General features: G+C 45.2%; 2 protein-coding genes and 1 long non-coding RNA gene across 12 annotated transcripts in view; 2 read left to right on the top strand and 1 right to left on the bottom strand.

Moving 5' to 3' along the window:
• LOC126986040 (uncharacterized) overlaps positions 1–6,840 on the top strand; it is a 7,152-nt gene extending 312 nt beyond the window's left edge. Inside the window, exons 1-3 of the mRNA XM_050841725.1 lie at positions 1–549; positions 5,007–5,174; positions 5,907–6,840. The exon at positions 1–549 is cut by the window's left edge and continues 312 nt beyond it. Coding sequence (XP_050697682.1) covers positions 365–549; positions 5,007–5,174; positions 5,907–6,072 — 519 coding nt within the window. The 5' untranslated portion in view covers positions 1–364 and the 3' untranslated portion in view covers positions 6,073–6,840. The remainder of the gene's footprint in view (positions 550–5,006; positions 5,175–5,906) is intronic.
• A 570-nt stretch (positions 6,841–7,410) lies between these two features.
• Positions 7,411–13,338, top strand: LOC126986155 (uncharacterized). 10 transcript variants are annotated; one of them, XR_007739340.1, is made up of 3 exons: positions 7,723–10,112; positions 10,205–11,226; positions 11,362–13,338. It is a non-coding gene; the product is annotated as an uncharacterized LOC126986155 (long non-coding RNA). The 10 variants fall into 10 exon arrangements; XR_007739335.1 differs by having other exon boundaries at positions 7,723–11,226; positions 11,362–12,645; positions 12,720–13,338; XR_007739334.1 differs by having other exon boundaries at positions 7,723–11,226; positions 11,362–12,812; positions 12,863–13,338.
• The window catches only part of LOC126986154 (importin-7-like), a 32,095-nt gene continuing 22,791 nt past the window's right edge, over positions 12,028–21,331 (bottom strand). The window contains exons 15-21 of the mRNA XM_050842050.1: positions 21,083–21,219; positions 20,047–20,192; positions 19,348–19,413; positions 18,948–19,069; positions 18,474–18,606; positions 17,041–17,184; positions 12,028–15,829 (exon numbers count right to left, since the gene is read on the bottom strand). Coding sequence (XP_050698007.1) covers positions 15,765–15,829; positions 17,041–17,184; positions 18,474–18,606; positions 18,948–19,069; positions 19,348–19,413; positions 20,047–20,192; positions 21,083–21,219 — 813 coding nt within the window. The 3' untranslated portion in view covers positions 12,028–15,764. The remainder of the gene's footprint in view (positions 15,830–17,040; positions 17,185–18,473; positions 18,607–18,947; positions 19,070–19,347; positions 19,414–20,046; positions 20,193–21,082; positions 21,220–21,331) is intronic.

Below are 21,331 nucleotides of genomic sequence, written 5' to 3'. Positions count from 1 at the left end.
CTTCCACAAACCACCTCTCCATTTCTTCATCTTTCCCCTTCTTCCATTCATTCTTCTCCACCTTCTTCTTCCTCTTCCTCTTCCTCAAACCACCTCTCCTATCCCTGCATCCACCTTCTTCCTCTTCCTCTTCCTCAAACTACCTCTTCTGTTCCTGCATCCACCTTCTTCTTCCTCTTCCTCTTCCTCAAACCACTTCTTCTATCCCTATACATCCTCTCTTTTTTCTTTCTCCTTTATCCCTCAATCACCTTCTACTCTTCTCCCTCTTCCATTTCTGCATCCTTCTCCTCCACTTGAACGCTCTCTCTTCTCATCCACCCTTCACCACCACCTCCACCTCTTCCTCCTCCTCCTCTTCGCAATGTCCGTGTCCCCGTTTGTGCTGTCCCGGCCTATCTACGCACTCTCCAACGTGCTGTCCACCACTCTCAGCACGCGTGATCCGGAGGGCGCCCCTGACACCCTGCTGGCCATCATTGAGTTTCTGGTTCCCGTTACCATTCTGCTGGACAACTACTTGGAGCAAATCTACAACGGGAATGGCAGGTGAGGGGGAAGGAAGGGAAGAAGAGGGGTGCTTGGAGGAGGGGAGGGGAGAGAGGGGAGTGGAGGAGACGAAACAGTAGTGGAGTGATTGAGTGGAGGGAAGGAGGGAGTGTGTGCGTGCGTGCGTGAAGGAAAAAGGAAGGAAGGAAGGAGAGGGAGGGTGAGAGGAGGTGCAGGGGAGAGAAAATGAAGGGAAAAATGCATGGAAGGGAAGTGCAGGGAAGGGAAGGAAGAGGAAGAAGGAAAGGGAGGGAGGAGGTGGAGGGAGAGAGAGAAGGAAGGGAGAGAATGCAAGGGAAGGAAATGAAGGGAAGGAAGTGAGGGAGAAGGAAGAGGAGGAAGGGAAGGAACTGCAGGGTGAAAAAGGACAAGGGAAGGAAGAAGGAAGGAAGGAAGGAAAGGAAGGGAAGAGAAGGCAGAAGAAGGGAAGGAAGAGGAAGAGAAGGAGAAAAGGAAGGAAGGGGAAGGGAATGGAAGGAGAAGGATGAGAAAGATAAGGGAAGGGAAGGAAGAGGAAGAGAAGGGAAGGAGAAGGGAGAGGAAGGAAAGGGAAGGAAGAAGGAAGGAAGGAAAGGAAGGGAAGAGAAGGCAGAGGAAGGGATGGAAGAGGAAGAGAAGGAGGAGTAGGAGAGGAAGGAAGGGGAAGGGAATAGAAGGAGAAGGATGAGAAAGATAAGGAAAGGGAAGGAAGAGGAAGAGAAGGAAAGGAGGAGAGGAAGGAAAGGGAAGGAAGAAGGAAGGAAGGAAAGGAAGGGAAGAGAAGGCAGAAGAAGGGAAGGAAGAGGAAGAGAAGGAGGAGGAGAGGAAGGAAGGGAAAGGGAATGGAAGGAGAAGGATGAGAAAGATAAGGGAAGGGAAGGAAGAGGAAGAGAAGGGAAGGAGAAGGGAGAGGAAGGATAGGGAAGGAAGAAGGCAGGAAGGAAGGAAAGGAAGGGAAGAGAAGGCAGAGGTAGGGAAGGGAAGGAAGAGGAAGAGAAGGAGGAGGAGAGGAAGGAAGGGGAAGGGAATGGAAGGAGAAGGAAGAGAAAGATAAGGAGAAGGGATGGAAGAGGAAGAGAAGGAGAAAAGGAAGGAAGGGGAAGGGAATGGAAGGAGAAGGAAGAAAAAGATAAGGGAAAGGAAGGAAGAGGGAGAGAAGGGAAGGAGAAGGGAGAGGAAGGATAGGGAAGAAGAAGAAAATATAAAGAAAGAGAGAAAAAGGAAGAGGAAGGAAAGGAAGACAAAGAAAGAATATGCAACCCCCAACATATACCAAACGAAGGAGGAAAGAAGAAGGAAGAAAAGCAATATGGAGGAGGAGGAGGAGGAGGAAGGAGGAAAGAAGCAGGAAAAGGAGAAGCAATATGGAGGAGGAGGAGGAGGAGGAAGGAGGAAAGAAGCAGGAAAAGGAGAAGCAATATGGAGGAGGAGGAGGAGGAGGAGGAGGAGGAAGGAGGAAAGAAGAAGGAAGAGAAGCAACATGGAGGAGGAGGAGGAGGAGGAAGGAGGAAAGAAGCAGGAAAAGGAGAAGCAATATGGAGGAGGAGGAGGAGGAGGAGGAAGGAGGAAAGAAGCAGGAAAAGGAGAAGCAATATGGAGGAGGAGGAGGAGGAGGAGGAGGAGGAAGGAGGAAAGAAGCAGGAAAAGGAGAAGCAATATGGAGGAGGAGGAGGAGGAAGGAGAAGGCGGTATAGGTGTGGTAGGGGGGGGGCGATGTTACCTGTCCTGGGCGCAATAACAGGTGTGTCGGGCTAATTAGCTGGCTACAGGTGAGGCGAGGTGTGTGTTTGGTCATTCTGGGCGCCAGGAATCCATCACGCCAGGCGCCGAGACGCATAGCAATCCCGGGTAAAGTGTGACGCGCCGTGTTCCTGCCTGGCCGACACCACCACCACCACCACCACCACCACCACCACCCAGCGCCATATTAACATTAATTACACAGTATCTCCGCCGTCCCTCATTTCCCAACACATGAGGGTCCGACACACCGTTATTACACACACCTCGGGACCCCCACACCCACACCCACACCCACCGCTCCCATAACTCAGTGGATGAAGCCCCGCCGGTGCCGCTTTGGTAGCCTATGCGGTCTACGCAGCCATGTGATCTAGAAGAGGCAAATTCTACTTTGGTAAGGGGTATACAGGTTTCATTTATTTAATATGGCTTAAAGAAAACATTTTATATATATTCATTTTAGGAAATAATTAATTTATTATACATTTGTTATTCAAAAAAATGAAGCAAATTTGAAACAAGTTAACTAATTTTATCAGTGAATCGAATAAACATGAGCAAGAAAAGCAGGAAACAGATCGTCATCCCACCACGCGCCCGCCCGGCGGCAATACTCAGGGTGCGGCACACTGGAAGGTTGTGTCTTTTACTCTTCTCATTTTTTTTCAAAATGCGAACTTTTGAATCTCGGCAGCTTCTTTCAGTTGCCTGAGTGTTTGCTCCAGGGTTTGGATCAACGTAATGTCGTTGATGGTTAACAGTTAGATGATGATAATATAAGCGATTTAAATTAGCATATGCAGGCCAGTCATCAGAATGAATGACCGAATTTTCCGCAACTTCTCCTTGAATTATGTGTTCCAGTGTTTCACGATTTCTTCTTTGCCGTAACAACAGCGGCAGTCCCCGCCTTCCTTCACTCCGAGGACCCTGCTGGGACCATCACATCGTCTTCCATGGTTTCCGTTGTTTTCTACTTCAGCGTCGCTGCCGTTTGATTCTGGAACGTGATCTCCTTGCAGCATTGTGGCTACCTCTGGCGTATTTTCGGCGTCCCGCGAGCCGCGCTTCGTCACCTTGCACTGGCTGCTCTCCTCTACCGCCTGCCATTTGTCCACGATTGTTAACGGAAACAATGTGTGAGCAAACCTCACGACACAGTAAACCAGTCACAGATTGCTTCGGTACCTCGACCTGTCAATTCATGTACCAATCATATGAAATATCTTGAATGAAATAGAAAATTAATTCTAAAATTTGGCGTATAGAAAGCTTGCAAACTACTCTGTTATTCAAATCAGTAAAATGGAAAAAAAAAAAATTCCGCTGCGGATCGAACGCAAGGTGTGGCAGCCTCCAGCCTGGCACCGTAGAGGTCTAGGCTGGGTTTCGCCATTTCTCCCTTTCTTCGAGATGGCTTCATTTCTCCGCCACAGCGAGGACATGGTGCAACGTCATTATCTTCATGTAAAAGGCCATTTCTTCGTAAAAATGCAACTGCCTTCGTCTCGTCTGTGATCTCGTTGTAAAAGTATTTGGCTAACATCTTAAGGGTTCTTTAGATATACAGCGCAGGTCGGCCATCGAGACTGATGTCTGTGCCGGTGTGGTGTCGTCAGGCATCGTGAGACATCCCATCCTGAATACATACATGAACCGTGTCTTTTGTTTTTTGTTCCTCCCCTCTGCTCTGCCACACAGGCCCAACACCTATCTCTTCCTCTCATATGTAAGCTACAGGTAACATATGAGAGGAAAAAATAGGTGTTGGGACTGTGTGGCAGAGCAGAGGGGAGAAATGGTCCCGCGGGAGCCAACGCCAAAACGGACTCGACAATTTGGTTTCACTATATTATATAGGCTGACTAGGATAGCAACAATCACTCCTTGAGACCTGTTCCGCTTTGCATCGCTTTTTAGGTCCTCCTTGGTACTTTTTTACACTTAGATGTTTCACTTAGTTACTCTGTGATAGTAAAAATTGTGTTCCGCGATGCGAAGTCATGATGGGATGTCTCACGACAAAGGATGGCAGATGACACCACACCGGCATGAAGTGTGCTGTTGCCACGGAAGGGAGCCCAGCTGGTCTGCTGCAGGGTTGCCAGATTACTAAAGCAGAAAAGGCCAAAGGTTAAAAAAAAAAAAAAGCCAAAAAGGCCAAATGCACTACAGAAAAAGCCAAAAATATGCAGAAAAAGCCAAACACTTCATTATGGGACGAATCGAACGCGAGTATTATTGGTGCTTGTAGTCGTGGGTGGTGTGTAAGCCATCACGTCCCGCCTGACAACACAAGTGTTTGGTGACTATGTCAAGAAAATGACTGATATTCCACCATTCCCATTTCCTGGGTTGGGATCACAATATAAAGTGTAGATCGCACACCAAAGTAGTTTCATGACAGGTATACAGATCGCATACCAAGCAGCACCGCTCGCCCTGCCCTGACAGGCAGGCAGAGGTTCGAGCCCCGCTCAGGCCAGGATTTTTCCGCTGCCAAGGTCCCGCCAGTACCCAGGACAGATCCTTGTTCTAATCGGGAGGGTCGGCTACTCCCTGGCGATGACGAATCCAGCTCGTGATCAGGCCGTGGTGTATGATTTCTCCCATTTAAGTTACTTATCTTATACTACTTATCTTGCTACTAACTATTTGTCTTACTTATCTAAGTAATCTTACTTAGTCAGTTTATCTAATCTTAACTTAACTAACTTAAACTGACCTCTTTGCAGGAGCCTGGGGGAGGAGCAGGCCGGGGCGTACGCCGTGCTGGCGGGTCGGCTCAGCGCCCAGTTCGGCGTGGACGGCGCGGCGTGCCTGCAGCGCTTCGTGTGCGAGCTGCAGCAGCGGCCCATACACGGCAGGACCATGGCGGGGCGCATGCTCACGATGCTGCTCACGTGAGGACTTATTCTGTTGTTTGTTATAAGTGCTGCCTAGAGCGCTGGGAGGCTCTCTTGGGGGCCTCTCACGTGACCTCAGCCTGTTAGTGGCGCAGGAGGATTTTATTTATAGTGTGTCGTGGTGCATGACACTTGCCTGGCCCATGCTGACCCCCGGTGCTCCTCCTGACCCAAGGCGCTGAAGTCAGGGTTGAGTGAAGGTCTGGCCAGCACGTGGGTAACACCTTCAAATACTCAGCAATGTTTTGAAAATTGTCAGTGTGTGGATTGGTCCAGGTTTGTATTTATTTGATCATTTCAGGTATTCTCGCGCGTTGATTGGTCGCATGTGAAATTCCTGGGTTACCAGATATTGATACTTTTTGAGCTACGGTACTTTTATTTTTTTACTCTTGCATTCCTAGCTCAAGAAAGAGGACCAACAAAGATGCAAAATGGCCTCTCTTCTATTTCTTAATATGCTCCCTTTCTTACGTTTTCTTACTCTTTCTTATGCTCTTTCTTACGCTCTTTCTTACGCTTTCTTGCGCTTTCTTATCCTTTCTTATGCTCTCTTTCTTAAGCTCTCTTTCTTACCCTTTCCTATCCTTTCTTACGCTCTCTTTCTTATCCTCTCTTTCTCACCTTCTCTTTCTTACGCTCTCTTACGTACCCTCTCTTTCTCACCTTCTCTTTCTTACCCTCTTTTTCTTAAGCTCTCTTTCTTACGCTTAGTTTCTCCATCCCCAGGCCGAGAGTGAGGAGCAAGAGGGATGCCACGCTGTTGACGGACTACTTGGCGGCGGGGCGTCTGGGGCAGCGCGGGGCGTACTGCGACCACCACTACGCCGCCTGCCCCTTCAGCGCCTTCCACTACTTCGACGACCTCAGGAACGCCACCGCCAGGCTCAGATAATGGAAGTGTAATAGAGGGAATAACAAGCCTTAGCAGTTTTTTTCTCATTACCTTTTTTTCTTTCTCTTTTGCCGTTTAACTCCTTTACTGTAAAAAAAAAAGTTCCCCCTCTATGCCTGAGACTAAGAAATGAGCACCTTATTTTTTTTGTCTTGCACTACACAATGTATCCTCAGTGTTCTCCAAGTCAAAATTGTATTACACTGAATGTATCCTCAGTGTTCTCTAAGTCAAAATTGTATTACACTGAATGTATCCTCAGTGTTCTCTTGTCAAAATTGTATTACACTGAATGTATCCTCAGTGTTCTCTAAGTCAAAATTGTATTACACTGAATGTATCCTCACTGTTCTCTTGTCAAAATTGTATTACACTGAATGTATCCTCAGTGTTCTCTAAGTCAAAATTGTATTACACTGAATGTATCCTCAGTGTTCTCTAAGTCAAAATTGTATTACACTGAATGTATCCTCAGTGTTCTCTTGTCAAAATTGTATTACACTGAATGTATCCTCACTGTTCTCTTGTCAAAATTGTATTACACTGAATGTATCCTCAGTGTTCTCTAAGTCAAAATTGTATTACACTGAATGTATCCTCAGTGTTCTCTTGTCAAAATTGTATTACACTGAATGTATCCTCAGTGTTCTCTAAGTCAAAATTGTATTACACTGAATGTATCCTCAGTGTTCTCTTGTCAAAATTGTATTACACTGAATGTATCCTCACTGTTCTCTTGTCAAAATTGTATTACACTGAATGTATCCTCACTGTTCTCTTGTCAAAATTGTATTACACTGAATGTATCCTCAGTGTTCTCTAAGTCAAAATTGTATTACACTGAATGTATCCTCACTGTTCTCTTGTCAAAATTGTATTACACTGAATGTATCCTCAGTGTTCTCTTGTCAAAATTGTATTACACTGAATGTATCCTCAGTGTTCTTTTAAGTCAAAATTGTATTACACTGAATGTATCCTCAGTGTTCTCTAAGTCAAAATTGTATTACACTGAATGTATCCTCAGTGTTCTTTTAAGTCAAAATTGTATTACACTGAATGTATCCTCAGTGTTCTCTGTCAAAATTGTATTACACTGAATGTATCCTCAGTGTTCTTTTAAGTCAAAATTGTATTACACTGAATGTATCCTCAGTGTTCTCTGTCAAAATTGTATTACACTGAATGTATCCTCAGTGTTCTCTAAGTCAAAATTGTATTACACTGAATGTATCCTCAGTGTTCTCTAAGTCAAAATTGTATTACACTGAATGTATCCTCAGTGTTCTCTGTCAAAATTGTATTACACTGAATGTATCCTCAGTGTTCTCTGTCAAAATTGTATTACACTGAATGTATCCTCAGTGTTCTCTAAGTCAAAATTGTATTACACTGAATGTATCCTCAGTGTTCTCTAAGTCAAAATTGTATTACACTGAATGTATCCTCAGTGTTCTCTAAGTCAAAATTGTATTATTATTATTTTTTTTTTTACATCGTTCAATAAATTCTCTTCCGTCAGTCTTGTGGTGGCCTTAAAAATGTCACTGTATTACTCTTCCACTCTCTTAACGGCTTTATAATTCTTTTCCGGCCATTACACTCACACAGCCCATCAGGTGACACACAGGTGAGACACAGGTGGAATAAAAGCAGGAAGGAAGTACTCATTTACGTTTTATTAAAGCAACATGACTGATTCTTTGTGGTGAATGCAACAAGACAAAAAATCTTGACCGGAGTGGTGGTGGTGGTGGTGGTGGTGGATGTGAGGCGCCGTGATGATGGGGGATGAGTGGGGGGGAGAAAGGAGGGGGCGGGGAGAGGAGGGGGTAAAGGGGGGGGGGGTTGGTGGCGGTGGTGGTGGTGGTGGCAAGCGACGATGATGAGGAGTCAATAGTAGTAGTAGTAATAGTCACAGTAGTAGTAGTAGTAGTACACTAGCCTATGAGTGAGGAATAACAAAATAAATAGGTGACCCATAGCAGCGCTAGTTGAGCCACACGTCCGGGGGGCTGCCGCGCCCTCCGGCCGGCCGCCGCCCCCGCCGCGCCCCGCCGCCGCCGCCGGCTGGTGCACGCACGCAGCGCTACATCTACGCGGTATATACAGAATGTACACGGAACAAATGCATAGGCCGGGAGGTGGGGGGCGGCTGGGGGGGCGTGGGGGGCCAGGATGGACCCATAGCTGCCGCTAGTTGAGGTCTGCGGTGACTAGCATCACTAGTTGTCTCCGCGGGGCAGGCGGCTCACGGTATAAAAATATAATATTTTATCTCTCGCTCTCTCACTAACTCTCACTCTACTTAGAATAGTCTTTGTATGTATGTACACGGCCCATAGCGAGGCTACTGGGGCCAAGGCCACCGTGGTGCGTGCAGAGGGGCGCCCCAAGGCACCCGACAGGACCCGACCCGACGCGCCGCCCCCGGGGCCGCCGGTGAGCAAACCCAGTAACACAGAGGCGGCGGCGGCCCGGGGGGCGGGCGCCGGGGCGAGGCGGGACGGGGCGGGGCGCGTCCTCCGCCGCAGCACCAAGCGTCTGTCTGTCTCCACACGGGTCCCCGCCGCCGCCGGGCCTGGAGGGCGGGGCGGCGGCGGGGCCCTCCACACAGCGGGTCAGGCTACGCGGCAGCGCGGCGATAGCAGCAGCAGCAGCAGGAGATATAGCAGCAACAGTAACACTCAGGGAGGGGGAGGGGGAGGGGGGGGGCAGCCACGACACTCGCGTAGCAGTGACGGCAGAGGGGCTGAATGAGGGGGTGGGGGTGGGGGGCTGTGGGGCGTGGACTAGAGTGTACGGGGGTGGGGGTGGGGCGGGGAGGGGTCGCCCCCCCGCCCGCTGCTGCCAACACTGGGCGCCGCCAGCAACACACGACAACGGAACATGAAGAAGAAACCCTCGTGGCGGCGGCGACGCGACTCCTCGTAAAGACTAACACCCGAAACAATAAATTACTCGCCCTTTAGAAGCTCTGCCCTGACCGCCCGCGACGAACACCGACAACAACAAGAATCATAATAAAAACAATAATAATAAAAAACAATAATAATAATAATAATAATAATGATAACCGGTACTCGAACACCAGTACTATGTGAAGTCTTGATTCCTGAGCCACTTGCATTTTCTTTAACTTGCAAACCCCAGAAATAAATAAATAAAATAATCAATCAGTCCATCAATAGATGCATACACACCTCCACCTGAGCTTAGTGCATCAATAATAATAATGATAATAATGATAAAGATGATGACAGAGATACACTCATACAATCATCACCCAACAATAATAATGATAATAATAAAAATAAGTCGTAATAGTAATAATAGTAATGCCAACATCAACACACACACACACACACACATGTACAAACAAACACAAACTCAAATGGAAAAAAAAAAATATATAGGTATACAAAAAAAAAAAAAAAAAGGAAAAACAGGGGGGGGGGGTATGGAGGAGGAAGGAAGAAGAGGGGGAATAGTAGTAGTAGTAGTAGTAGTAGTAGTAGTAGTAGTAGTAGTAGTAGTAGTAGTAGTAGTAGTAGTAGGAGGAGGAGGAGGAGGAAGAGAGGGGTGATGGGGGAGTATAATGCCACAATATAACATTTGGAGAAGGAAGAGGAAGAAGAGGAGGAGGAGGAAGAGGAGGAGGAGGAGGAGGAGAAGACAAGAGGGAAAACTGGAGATATAGTGAGGAGGAGGAGGAGGAGGGAAAAAGGAAGAGAGGTTGAGAGTTGGTTAGGTTAGGGGTTAAGAATGTGGGATTGAATACACACCAAAATAGTATTAGGAAGGAGAAAAAAAAAGAGTAATAAAGTAAGGTAAGCTGAGGTAAGGAAGTGGGATTGTTGGGTAAGGATGGGAGGGTAAGGTTAGGGGTTAGATAAAAAATAAATAAATAAATAAATAAATAAAAAAGCAGGGAAGGAGGGTTAGGTTAGGTAAGGTTAGAAGTGGGTTGGGGTAAAGGTGGGTATGATTGGGGAAAGGGTAGGGTTAGGTAAGGGAGGGAGGTAGGGAAGGAAGGTTAGGTTAGGTTAGGTAAGGTTAGAAATGGGTTGGGGTAAAGGTGGGTAAGATTGGGGAAAGGGTAGGGTTAGGTAAGGGAGGGAGGTAAGGTTAGGTAAGGTTAGAAGTGGGTTGGGTATAGTTGGGTAAGACTGGGGTAGGGTTGGGTTCAGTTAGGTTAGGTAAATAACGATCAAAATAGAGAAAATAGGGAGGGTAGGAGGATTAGGTTAGGTAAGGTAAGGTTAGAAGTGGGTTGGGGTAAAGTTGGGTAAGACTGGGGAAGGGTTAGGTTAGGTTAAGTAAACAAAGATCAAAATAAACAATGAGAGTGACGAGAGAAAAATAGGAAGGGTAGGAAGGTTAGGTAAGGAAAGGTTACAAGTCGGTTGGGGTAAAGTTGGGTAAGACTGGGGAAGGGTTAGGTTAGGTTAGGTTAAGTAAACAAAGATCAAAATAAACAAGGAGAAAGAGGAGAGAAAAACAGGGAGGGTAGGAGGGATAGGTTAGGTTAGGTAAGGTTAGAAGTGGGTTGGGTAAAGATGGGTAAGACTGGGGTAGGGTTAGGTTAGGTAAAGTAAATAAAGATCAAAATAAATGAGAAGAGGAGAAAAATAGGGAGGGTTAGGTTAGGTAAGGTTAGAAGTGGGTTTGGGTAAAGTTGGGTAAGACTGGGGTAGGGTTAGGTTAGGTTAGGTACATAAAGATCAAAATAAACAAGGAGAAAGAGGAAAGAGGTAGAGAGAGAGGGTAAGATTAAGTAAAGAAGGGGCTTGTTGGGAAAGGGGGGTTGAAGGGGTTAAAGAGAACAAAACGGAAGAGAGAGAGAGAACGAAAAAGAGGCAGAGAGAGAGGTTGGGTAGGAGGGCTAGATTAGGTTAGCAGTGGGGTTGGGGAAAGGCTAAGAAAGTGGGGTTGAAGGGGGTAAAGAGAACAAAACAGAAGGGAGACAGAACAAAAAAGAGGTAGAAAGAGCGATAGAGTAGAGGGTTAGATTAGGTTAGAAGCGGGGTTGGGGAAAGGGAATGATAGAAAGGGGTTTGAGGGGGGTTGAAGGGGGGCAAGACAACAAAACAGAAGGGGAGACAGAACAAAAAAAGAGGCAGAGAGAGAGGTTGGGTAGGAGGGCTAGATTAGGTTAGCAGTGGGGTTGGGAAAGGCTAAGAAAGTGGGGGGTTGATGGGGGTTGAAGGGGGCAAGAGAACAAAACAGAAGGGGAGACAGAACAAAAAAAGAGGCAGAGAGAGAGGTTGAGTAGGAGGGCTAGATTAGGTTAGAGGTGGGGTTGGGAAAGGACTAAGAAAGAAGGGGGTTGAGGAAGGGTTGAAGAGAGCAAGACAACAAAACAGAAGGAGAAAGAACGAAAAAGAGGCAGAGAGAGAGGTTGGGTAGGAGGGCTAGATTAGGTTAGCAGTGGGGTTGGGAAAGGACTAAGAAAGAAGGGGGGTTGAGGAGGGGTTGAAGAGGGAAAGAGAACAAAACGGAAGGGGAGACAGAACAAAAAATAGTTAGAAAGAGCGATAGGGTAGAAGGTTAGATAAGGTTAGCAGTGGGGTTGGGAAAGGCTAAGAAAGAAGTGGGGTTGAAGGGGGTTAAGAGAACAGCCCTCACTACCTCTCTGAACACACCGACCTACAGATTGAGCTGTATTCTAAAGGGAGGTCTCTGTCTCTCTGTGTTGGCGTCATGTTCGTAAACTCAACTTTTTACAATATCTCTGCGTGTGTCTGTATCTCTCTCTCTCTCTCTCTCTGCATTATGTTTCGACTAATCTATTTCTCTCTATATATCTTATTTCTGTATCTCTCTCTACAGTCTCATCTACATTCTTTCTCTCTAATTTTCCTGATAGTTAGATAGATAAACTTAGCTTGTCTTTTCTCTCTCTCTCTCTCTCTCTCTTTAATTTTCATGATAGATATATAAACATAACTTGTCTTTTATGTATCTCTCTCTCTCTCTCTCTCTCTCTCTCTCTCTCTCTCTCTCTCTCTCTCTCTCATTTCTTTCTCTCCCTCTCTCGACTTTCACACATCTAAGCTGTTCTTCATTTCTTTCCTATTCTATTTTTCTCTCTTTTTATCTATTCATCTTTTGACTTTCATTTCAGATCTAAGTGACCTTCAACTATTTCTTTCATTCATATTCTTTCTCTATTTTATCTCTGTTTCTCCAGCCATTTCCCTGAGTTGAAGTCTGAGGCTAGACCATTGATTCTCTCTCTCTCTCTCTCTCTCTCTCTCTCTCTCTCTCTCTCTCTCTCTCTCTCTCTCTCACAGGTGGTTAGGGCTGTCAAATTTGTACATATAATCACTTTTGTGCTCCAGTTGAAAAAATAGAAGGGTGGAGGAGGAGGAGGAGGAGGAGGAAGAAAGGAGGAAGGATGGGATGGGGTAAACACAAGGAAGGAATAGGATAAGGAAGAAATGGGAGAAGGATAAAGAAGGGGTGGGATAGGGTAGAGAGAGAGGAGGAGGAGGAGGAGGAAGAGTTGATGGGTAATGAAGGAAGGGAAGGGAAGGAAGGAAAAGAAAGGGAAGGGAAAGGAGAGGAGAGGTCAGGTAAGGAAGGGAAGGGGAGGGAAGGGAAGAAGAGGTCAGGTAAGGAAGGGAAAGGAAATGAAGGGAAAGGAGAGGTCAGGTAAGGAAGGGAAGGGAAGGGAAATGAGGGGAAGGGAAGGAAAGGAAGGGAAAAGAGTGGTCAGGTAAGGAAGGGAAGGGAAGGTAGGAAAATGAAGGGAAATGAAGGAAAGGGAAAGGAGAGGTCAGGTAAGGTAGGAAAATGAAGGGAAATGAAGGTAAGGTAAGGTAAGGCAAGGAAAGGGAAAGTAAGGTAAGGAAAGGGAAAGTAAGGTAAGGGGATGGAAACAATTATCATGAAAAAATAAAATAAAAAAAGAAAAAATAACAAGAAAAAACAAAACAAACACAATTACACAAATACATCAACCTCATTTAACTTAAGTATAAAAAGTAATCAATTTAGGCCCCTTTTTTTGTTTTGCATACATATCTCAAGGGAAGAGAGGGGCAGGGTTAGTAGATATAGGGGGAGGGGGGGGTTATGAAGGGGTTGGATTGGGAGAAAAGGGGGGGAGGGGGGAAGAGGGGAAAGGAAGGGAAGGGAAGGGAATGAGAGAGAGAGAGAGAGAGAGAGAGAGAGAGAGAGAGAGAGAGAGAGAGAGAGAGAGAGAGAGAGAGAGAGAGAGAGAGAGAGAGAGAGAGAGAGAGAGAGAGAGAGAGAGAGAGAGAGAGAGAGAGAGAGAGAGAAAAAAAAAAAAAACTAACCAGACTGCAACACACATGAAAGTATAAAAATAAGAAAAACACACACACGCACACACAAGGAAAACGGGAAAACAGGAAAAAGGGGAAAAAAACCAGGACAGTCACCAACCCCTTCAAAAATGCCCTTTCTGATAACAGCGTACAAGAGCGGAAACACCAAGCCAAAACAAATGTCCCCCCTCAGGAGCACATTGACATAGAACTAAACATAGCCCAAACAAATGTCCCCCATTATAAGCAGATTGAGATAAAGAAAACACATAGGCAAAACAAATATCCCCCTTAACCCCCAGGGTGCCAGCGCCGCGTATCTACGGCGGCGGGTGGGCACACGCTGCGTGCCAGAGCCATTTATCTACGGCGGCAATTTAGAAAAATTGCCGTGGCCTTATTTTGACTGAGAAGCTTTTCATACTTTGTCAGGACACTATTCATACCTTTACCCCTCCCAGTCACTGACCTTCACCCCCCACCAAGCCTCTAGGGATCCCGAGGGTACGGGTCCCTTTCCTGACCTGACCGCAGTGCAGGGAGGATGTCTTGCCGTGCAAAACATATTTTGAGAACGTCCAACTTTGCTCATGCCCTTGATGAAGCCCCTAGTGACTTAATGGATAGTGATGTGAGTGACTTTGAGTCTGATAGTGACCTTGATAAAGATTATATATATAGTGATAGTGGCAGCTTGGGTGGTGAGGAAAGTGAGGTGCCAACGCCTCACCACTTGAATCATGCCCAAGCTGGGAGGGTTTTCGAACCCTCTGCTGCCTCTCAGGCCAAAAGGCCGAAGTTTGATAGATGAGCTCCCTGGGGCGAGTAAGTCTACGGGATGTAACACTCCAAATATCGGAAACTTCCAGCGCCTTGAAATCATGGAAATTTTAAGAAGTGAATAGTAACATGTATCAAGTATGTGTTGTCTAATCATTCTGAACACTTTTCCGCAAAAAACAAAAAATCCATATTTGCCTGGCACCAGGGGAAGGTTTTTGCGAAAAATGCGTGGCACCGAGGGGGTTAATAGAACACGGAGATATAGAAAAAAAACACTGAATTAAAGCAGACAGTTAAAAAGTTCTTGAATATGGCTTTTTTTAATATATGGTCAAGAATCCGTTATTATGGCAAAACTATCTGCTTATACGTGCCAGAGAAACCCATCCTGTATATATATGTATGTTGAAGTGTGTATATATATAGTGGCCATGGTGATAGTAGTAGTAGTAGTAGTAGTAGTAGTAGTAGTAGTAGTAGTAGTAGTGGTGATGGTGGTGGTGCAGAAGAAAGATAAAGAGTGTTGGAGAAAGAAGAGGAGGAAAAGAAGGAGGGAGAAATAAAGAGCAAAGAGGAGATAAAGAATGTGAGATAGAGAGAAGAGGAGGAGGAAAAGGATGAAGAAATAGACAAAGAATAAAGAGGAGGAGGAGGAAGAGAATGAAGGAGAAATGTAGAAGAGGAGAAAAACTGATATAGGAGATAAGTAATAGTAATAGTAGTAGTAGTAGTAGTAGTAGTAGCAGTAGTAGACCCCAAAACTAACCAGTAATAATAATAATAATGAAAATAATGATGGCAACCAACACTGTCTTATATAACTATGCACACACTCAATGCAGCCCTTCTTCTAAACACACACACACTTACTTATGTACGTACCCCCAAACAGAACGGCAAGTGCGGTAAACAAAAACAAATGAAGACGCCAAAAAATGTGTGTGAATTCGCCCGACAAATTCACAGAGAAAAGTAGATGTAAAAAATAAATAAATAAAATAATAATAATAATAATAATAATAAGTGTAAACGAAGAAATTTTCAGTGGCGCCAACTCACCCGCACTCAAAAAACAATAAAAAAATAAAATAAATAAAAAATCACATCCATTCCGTTCGCAGGAGAAAAATAAAAATAAAAATGAATAAACGCATCGATAATTATAATGTCGCTCGTTACGCACAAGAAAAATAAAATAAATAAATAAAATAAATAAAAAATCGTCCACCTCCTCGTTAGTCCGTCAGTCAGTCAGGATTTCCACACGCAAACAATTTGACCCCGATTATGATAATGACAATAATAATCTATGCGTACGTAATAATGATGATGATAGTTATATTAATAGTTACCAGAAGACTCCACAGGGGTGATGACGATGGTGGTGATGGTGGTGATGAAGGCAAAGAACGAGAGAGAGAGAAAGAGGAGGAGGAGGAGGAGGAGGTAAGAGAGATAGAGAGAGTAAAAGGAGGAAACAGATTGATGATGGTGGTTGTGGTGGTGGTGATGGAGGAGGAGGAGGAGGTGGAGGAGGGATGTGGAGGGGGTAGGAGGAGCAGTGGGGTGGTGGGTAGGGTGGGGGTATGAAGGGAAGGGTAGGCAAGGCTTTAATTATGAGCCAAAGGAACCACCAAAATTGAAGCTTGAGGGAACTGACGTCTGCTGGAAGTTGTAACCTGGAAGGGGAGAGAAGGGAGTGTTGACATCGACGAACCTAACCTATGAAAACAGTAATTAAATGGATTAAAGACAAATACAGGCCGAACTTTAATACATGAAGGAAGACTTTGGGAAGGAGAGAAGGGGAGTTGCCATAGCAGAACCTGACCATCACTGACCTAACCTATGAACTTTAATACATGAAGGAAGACATTGGGAAGGAGAGAAGGGGAGTTGACATAGCAGAACCTGACCATCACTGACCTAACCTATGAACTTTAATACATGAAGGAAGAAAGTTGAAGGAAGAGTTGACATAGATGAAACTGACCTACAAAAACAGTAAGTAAATTGATTGATAAGACAAATACTGACCTAACTTAACACATGAACTTTAATATATGAAGGAAGAAAGTTGAAGGGAGAGAAGGCGAGTTGACAAAGCTGAACCTGACCTACGATAACAAACCTATGCAGATAAACAGATATACACTTGACTGAGCGATGATGGAATGAAGGAATAAATCTTCAAAAAGTGACCTTAATGTTAATGCTTAGAGGATGAAAACAAAAAGGTACATAAATAAGCAAATAGCGACCTAACTTAGCCGAGATGCACTGAATTAAACCACATTATGTAAAGGACTGGAAAACATTAAAATTCATAAATATAAAGAGTTTTCTCGTAGTGCAAAGTGGAAAGTGTATCTGCATATCCTTTGCTTCATCAAGATTGACCTGAATTATCTCAAACATCATAGACCAAACTTCAATAATCGAGGAAAAGATTCAAAAGGTCAAAGTATTATAGGTCTCAAAATGCAAAGAAGAAAATTTAGAATCGCCTCCACTCAGTTGAATCTATACTAACTTGACAGATGAAACAAAGTGGAATGCATCTCAATATAAAGAATACATTAAAAGAAAAGACAAACATTAACCCGGTAGCAGCGGGGATCATGTTTCTTAATGGTCCCTCTAAGTGAGAAAAGTGAGAAAAATGAGAAAAAATCACCCCTCACACAAACCATTTCATAATATATATCAAAGCATTTGTGATCAGTTTATGTATCATCTATTTGGGGGGGGGTTAAATCATGGCACAAATTTGGCCCGTCGCTGCTACACGGTAAAGCCACAAATTTGGCCCGTCGCTGCTACACGGTAAAGCCACAAATTTGGCCCGTCGCTGCTACCAGGTTAAGAAAGGCAGACAATTCCTCCTCACCTCCACTCTGCTGAATCTTCTTGCTCTGTGCTGCCGCGCGCCGCTGGTCGGCAAGCGTGGCCACCTCCTGCATCACCTTCTGCTGGTCACCGTTGAGGCCGCTGGTGAGGGCCTGGTACCAGCCCGGCGCATTGGCCTCAAGGTCTGGGAGGAGGAGGAGGAGGAGGAGGAGGGGTGTTACTGATAGGAACGACGACAGCATTTCCAGTCCTTTAATCCTACCATCCTATCCTTACAGTCCTTACTCCACTCCCCCAGCCTTATTAGCTAAAACCCCAAACCAGTACTCACTCTACAAGATATCCTAACCTCACAGTTCTCACCCCAGCCCCACAATAACTTACTCCAATACCCAAGTCTCCCCTGACCCAATGACTGCCCCCTATCCTTAATAGCTAAAACCCCAAACCAGTACCCACTCTCCATGACATCCTTACCTAACAGTCCTTAACCAGGTCCCACAATACCTTACCCCAATACCCAAGTCTCCCCTGGCCCAATGACTGCCCCCTATCCTCACAGGCCTTAATAGCTAAAACCCCAAACCAGTACCCACTCTCCATGACATCCTTACCTAACAGTCCTTACCCAGGTCCCACAATACCTTACCCCAATACCCCAGTCTCCCCTGACCCAATGACTGCCCCCTATCCTCACAGGCCTTATTAACTAAAACCCCAAACCGGTACTCACTCTCCATGACATCTAACCCCCCAGTCCTTACGCCAGACCCCCAGGCCCACAATACCTAACCTCCAATACCCAAGTCTCCCCTGACCCTAACCTCACAGTCCCTACTCGCTAGACCCCCAAACCAGTACTCACTCTACATGACATCCTAACCTAACAGTCCTTACCCCAATCCCACAATACCTTACCCCAATACCCAAGTCTCCCCTACCCCGATATCCCTTCCCTACCCTCAGTCCCTACTCGCTAGACCCCCAACCCGGTACTTACTCTGCATGATATCCTTACCTAACAGTCCTTACCCCAGACCCCCAATACCCAAGTCTCCTCTACCCCAATATCCCCTTTCCCTACACTCACAGCCCCACTCGCTAAACCCCCAACCCTGTACTCACTCTGCATGATATCCTTACCTAACAGTCCTTATCCCAGTACCCCAATACCCAGGTCTCCTCTACTCCAATATCCCCTTTCCCTACACTCACAGTCCCCACTTGCTAGACCCCCAACCCTGTACTCACTCTGCATGATATCCTTACCTAACAGTCCTTACCCCAGACCCCCAATACCCAAGTTTCCCCTTCCCCTACCCTCACAGTTCCTAGTTGCTAAATCCTCAAACTGGTACTCACTCTCCATGACATCCTAACCTAACAGTCCTTACCCCAGACCCACAATACCCAAGTCCCCCCTTTCCCTACACTCACAGTCCCCACTCGCTAAACCCCCAACCCTGTACTCACTCTGCATGATATCCTTGAAAACGCAGTACTCATCCACCTCACACTCGTCGCGGTCCAGGGGTGTGGTGAAGGACTCCAGGGCTGTCTCGTCCATCTCGTCATCTGAGTCGTCGTCATCCTCCTCCTCCTCATCCTGGTGGAGTGATGATGGTGGTGATGATGATGATGCAGGTATAGTTTAGGATGTCCTTTCTACCTATCTACTAATCTCTGTTCTTTCTTCCTGTTTATCTATTTCTTTTTTTTCCCTATCTTCTTTTCTATACCTATTATTTTCTTTACTTTCCTTTTTTATTTTTTGTAGTGTTCCATATGTCTCCTCTCTTCTGACCTATCTATCTATCTACTACTTTCTTTTTCTTCTTTCCTTTAACAATAACTTTCCTTCACCCCCCTTTCTTCTTTTCTCAACTTCTCCTTCTTTATTTTTTCTGGAGTTTCATCTCTCTCTCTCTCTCTCTCTCTCTCTCTCACCTGGATCGTGGCGGTGATGGCGAAGGGCGAGACAGCAGTTGCCTTCTTTACCTTCTCACTCAACTTCTCCAAATACTCGTCACCAGCGTCGTCTAACTCATCCTCGTCACTCTCCAGCACCTCTGTGGACGAAGACGGATGAGTGAAGATGATAGGTGGGTGATGAAGATATGGATAGGTAGAGGACATGGATGGTGGTGGATGAAGATAGGTGATGAAGATGGATGGATAAAGATAGGTGGGTGAAGATAGGTGGTGGATAAAGACAGTTCAGTGATAATAGGTGGGTGATGATTGTTAGATAAAGATAGGTAGATGATGACAGGTGGGTGAAGATGGGGATAAGAGGTGTGTGAAATTATGAAGGTAGATGAACTCTCTCTCTCTCTCTCTCTCTCACCGTGTTCAATGTCCTCGTCGTCATCCCCTTCGTCGTCGTCATCACTGTTCTCCTCACTGGCCTTGGCTGAGGAGAGGAAAAATTAGAAAAAAATTAGAAAAAAATACATAGGCCCATACGTGATTGGTTATTTGTTGATTTTTTGTTGATTTTTTTTATTTTCTGGTTTAGTTTTTAGGATAACTTTTTTTTTATACATTTGCTTATCATTATTTCTTTCCTTCCTTCCTTTCTTTCTTTTTCTCTCTTACTTTCATTCTTCCTTCCTTCTCCTACATCGGCTTTGGAAATATAATGTGAGCCTAAAAAATAAAAAAAATATGGGACAAAGTAACAGGCAAGAGAAACAGCAGCCCCAAAAAAACAACAACAGCAACAACTAAGAAACTCGCCCACATAGGCCCTGAAAAAAAATACATAGGCCTAAACTAATCGCCTACATAGGCTTTGGAAATGTATGTTGTGAGAGCCTAAAGAATCTAAAAATATGGGACAAAGTAACAGCCAACAGCCCCCAAAACAACAGCAACAACTTAAGAAACTCACCCGCATAGGCCCTGAAAAAAATACATAGGCCTATACTAAACTAATCTCCTACATAGGCTTTGAAAATATATGTTCTGAGAGCCTAAAGAATCTAGGAAACAGAAACAACAACAGACCCAAAAAACAACAACAGCAACAACTTAAGAATCTCACCCGCATAGGCCCTCTTGAGTCCTTGGAATAGCATGAGCATGGCCGGTAGGATCTCCTTGTGGCACTCCTGCAGGACGCCCAGCCTCTCAGGACCCAGCTGGAGGAGCGTGCACATGCCCAGGACACAGATCTTGCGGTCATGAAGCCTGCGGGGGACAGATGGGTCTTGCTTATCATTTTTTTTTTTTTTTTTTTTTTTTACGTCTCCGCCTATTGTGCTTGCTTGAGGGGCCTGGAGGGTATTTAGCCCCAGCCCATCACAGCGCAGGCGAGTGTTTATAGTAGTGATAATCTGATGTTTGTCGTAGGATTGCATTTCTATAAATTATGGTATGTGTAGAATTTTCCTCTCTCTCTCTCTCTCTCTCTCTCTCTCTCTCTCTCTCTCTCTCTCTGTCTATCTAAGCTTAATCTATCTCTGCATAACCTTAATCTGAATATCTAATACTTTGTTTGAACCTTATTTAACTGTCTAAACCAACCCTGAATCTTGCCTCTCTGTCTAAATTGAACTTAACTCTGTCTACCTATTCCTGTCTGACTAAGCCTTGCCTAACTAACCACTTTGTCTTAACACCTAACACTGTCTGAACCTAAGCTAACTATCTCATTCTGCCTAAACCTAACCTAGCTTACTCAGTCTAACCCACCTAATGCTTTTTATGTGTAAGCTATCTGTTTAACCTTCATCTAACAATCTTACATTTTGTCTAAACCTAATTTCACTTTCTCTGTTTACTGAATCTCTCTCTTGCCTCTGTCTAAACCTAATATAACTGTCTAACTCTTCTAAACCTAACCTAGCTGTCTGTGTCTAAACCTAACCTAACCAACTCCTCTGTCTAAACCACCCATCATATACTTTTTCTGTCTGTACCTTACCTAACAGTCTAACTCTCTCAATCTAAACCAACCCTAAAAATCTAACTCTCTGGCTATACCTAACCTAACAATGCCAAACTCCCTAACACACTTTTTTTCTGTCTGAGCCTAACCTAACTATCTCTGTCCCTCTTTCTCCCTCTCTGTGCCTCACCCCAGGAAGCAGTCTGTGTCATGGATCCACTGCTTGATGAAGTGAGCAGTGAGGGTGGTGGTGGTGTTGGGCAGCGTTGTGGACTCCAGCACCTGCAGCAGTGTGTCCGGGGCTGTGTACAGGGTGGCGATGATAACCTGCGGAAGGGAGAAAGGTGAGGCATTGAGTAAGTGGTGGAGGGGAAAAAAACTCCTTGCATCCTTCCTTTCCTCTTAAAACACACACACATTCTTCTTCTATTCTTCCTAT

Source organism: Eriocheir sinensis, chromosome 61 (assembly GCF_024679095.1).
Source record: "Eriocheir sinensis breed Jianghai 21 chromosome 61, ASM2467909v1, whole genome shotgun sequence".
NCBI lineage: Eukaryota > Metazoa > Arthropoda > Malacostraca > Decapoda > Varunidae > Eriocheir > Eriocheir sinensis.
This window is presented reverse-complemented; position numbering and strand designations above follow the sequence as displayed.